This window comes from Gobio gobio (assembly GCF_949357685.1).
Source record: "Gobio gobio genome assembly, chromosome: 4".
Taxonomy (NCBI): Eukaryota; Metazoa; Chordata; class Actinopteri; order Cypriniformes; family Gobionidae; genus Gobio; species Gobio gobio.
Window position 1 is genome coordinate 44692571 of NC_137100.1, and position 1780 is coordinate 44694350.

The window sequence follows — 1780 nt, forward strand, 5'->3', positions numbered from 1 at the left end:
ATTACACAGGTCAATGAGATAAACCTTGCGCACTTGTGACTCGTCAGCGCTCTCATCCATAATTACTAGCATTTCCAATGAAGCTAGTGGCATGTTGGCGAAATGGCAGCTGAAGGCGTTTCTCCAGGGAGGCCGCGCTGATGATGTCATCTCCGTAAGCGGGACATGAGCGGGCGCTCTATAAAGAGCTAGCCGACACTGGAAACTCCTCACTCTTCTCACAGCCATCAAAGCGGCTCAGCTCGGTCGAGTTGGCGACTCCAGCGCAGCTAAGCAACACGAAAGCCGCGAGATGTCGACCGTCATGTACTCAGAATCTCGCCGGGTCTGCCCTTCGATCCACGGCAACAAGTTTGACACAGCGAGCCGCAAGCGGGCGGTAGCGAACATCTTCGAGAACGTCAACCAGGACGCGCTCATGAGACTCTTCCAGAAAACGGGAGACATGAAAGCCGAGGAGAGAGTGAGAAGCATCTTCTCCTTCGCGCAAGACCCCGAAGAGACGGCCAAAGCTCTGATGGCCCTCAAACAGAGGAAGAAGGACAAGTTCCTTCGGATCGCGGGGATGGTGCGACACTTTCTGAAGCTGCGTTGAGCGTCTTCAAGCGATGACTCGCGGCTGCAGGGTCGTTCATTTCAGACTGCCGGTGTCATTTACAACCGGGCGATGACGGACACGTCCAGAGTGGACGAGAAAGGACCACGCGGATATGAAGGAAAGCCTCGTCAATGACACGAGCCCATTGACACAAGACACGAAGGACGGGACCCCGCACAGTATCTAGACTGGAGCTGAAGAGGAGAGCTCAGTGTGAACCGTGAAGGAATCCCCTCGTGCATCACAATATGAAGACGGGCGAAAATGTTTCTCGTGAACTATTCATTTAACAAATGAACTTTATCACGTAGCCTACTGTTGCACCTTATAGGTGTATTTGTTGGTGCACACGAACTGTGATTGGAGACAGAAGTTATATTGCCTGAAAACTGCCTATAAATATTATGCCTTGTCTCTATGCCACTTTGATATTGTGATGTGTTTGAACATTCAATGGCCACTTATTTATTTGTCACAGTATGAGTAAATGCATTTTTTCCACAATAGTATTTTTCATTATTTGTATAATAAATTATTAACTAAACAGTGACTCTTCTCTTTCTTGACTTTACATTTGGTTTTAAAATGACTGACACGGTCTTTTCACATAAAATGCATGGCATGGAGTTGGATGATTTACAGTCAGGACTCTTGGCTGCTTAAATGTAGGCTACATCGTTTTAGGCACAAATTTTGAAATCGTGGGTCCTGGAATTGATACAGCCTTGTTTGCAGTTAAGGTCCTAACTCTACAAAATCAAGTCTGACACATTATTGATGTTGTGTACTATAAAAACTAAACAGCTATTACTGCAAAGCGTAACCCACAAACCCACCATTTCAGTTGTATAGTAGATATAAGATAATAAAGATAATATCATCAACAATAAAACTTTTATTAGATCTCAGGGGTATTTCATTTGTTTTGGGTTTTACTTTCACTTTTTGTGAAATAAGGCTGTTTGCAGGACGTACGGTCACACCTGCACTCAGCACTTGGTCTGGTTCATTTTCATTCAGGCTCGTCTCTTTGCTGTGCAGCTTACCAGACCAGCGTGAACCAGTTTCTGGTGGATTCAGCCATGTTTGTTAAAGGTGTATTGCATTACCATGGTGTAGATAAGCTTTAACAGGAGCTCATCTCTTTAGATCTTCCTCTGTGTCAGTTTTTCTTGATAATTT

The 1780-nt window shown here is 45.1% G+C and overlaps 1 protein-coding gene across 1 annotated transcript; it reads left to right on the forward strand.

Annotated features, from left to right (window-relative positions):
• The first annotated feature begins 214 nt into the window (after positions 1 to 214).
• On the forward strand, positions 215 to 1140 carry tcima (transcriptional and immune response regulator a). Its single transcript, XM_079814437.1, has one exon. The coding sequence runs from the start codon at positions 293 to 295 to the stop codon at positions 593 to 595; it is 303 nt and encodes a 100-aa protein (XP_079670563.1). The 5' UTR covers positions 215 to 292; the 3' UTR covers positions 596 to 1140.
• The last annotated feature ends 640 nt before the right edge of the window (positions 1141 to 1780 follow it).

What these genes read in the sequence shown, in the direction of transcription:
- tcima (XM_079814437.1), top strand. Translation starts at nt 293, where the DNA reads ATGTCGACCGTCATGTACTCAGAATCTCGCCGGGTCTGCCCTTCGATC.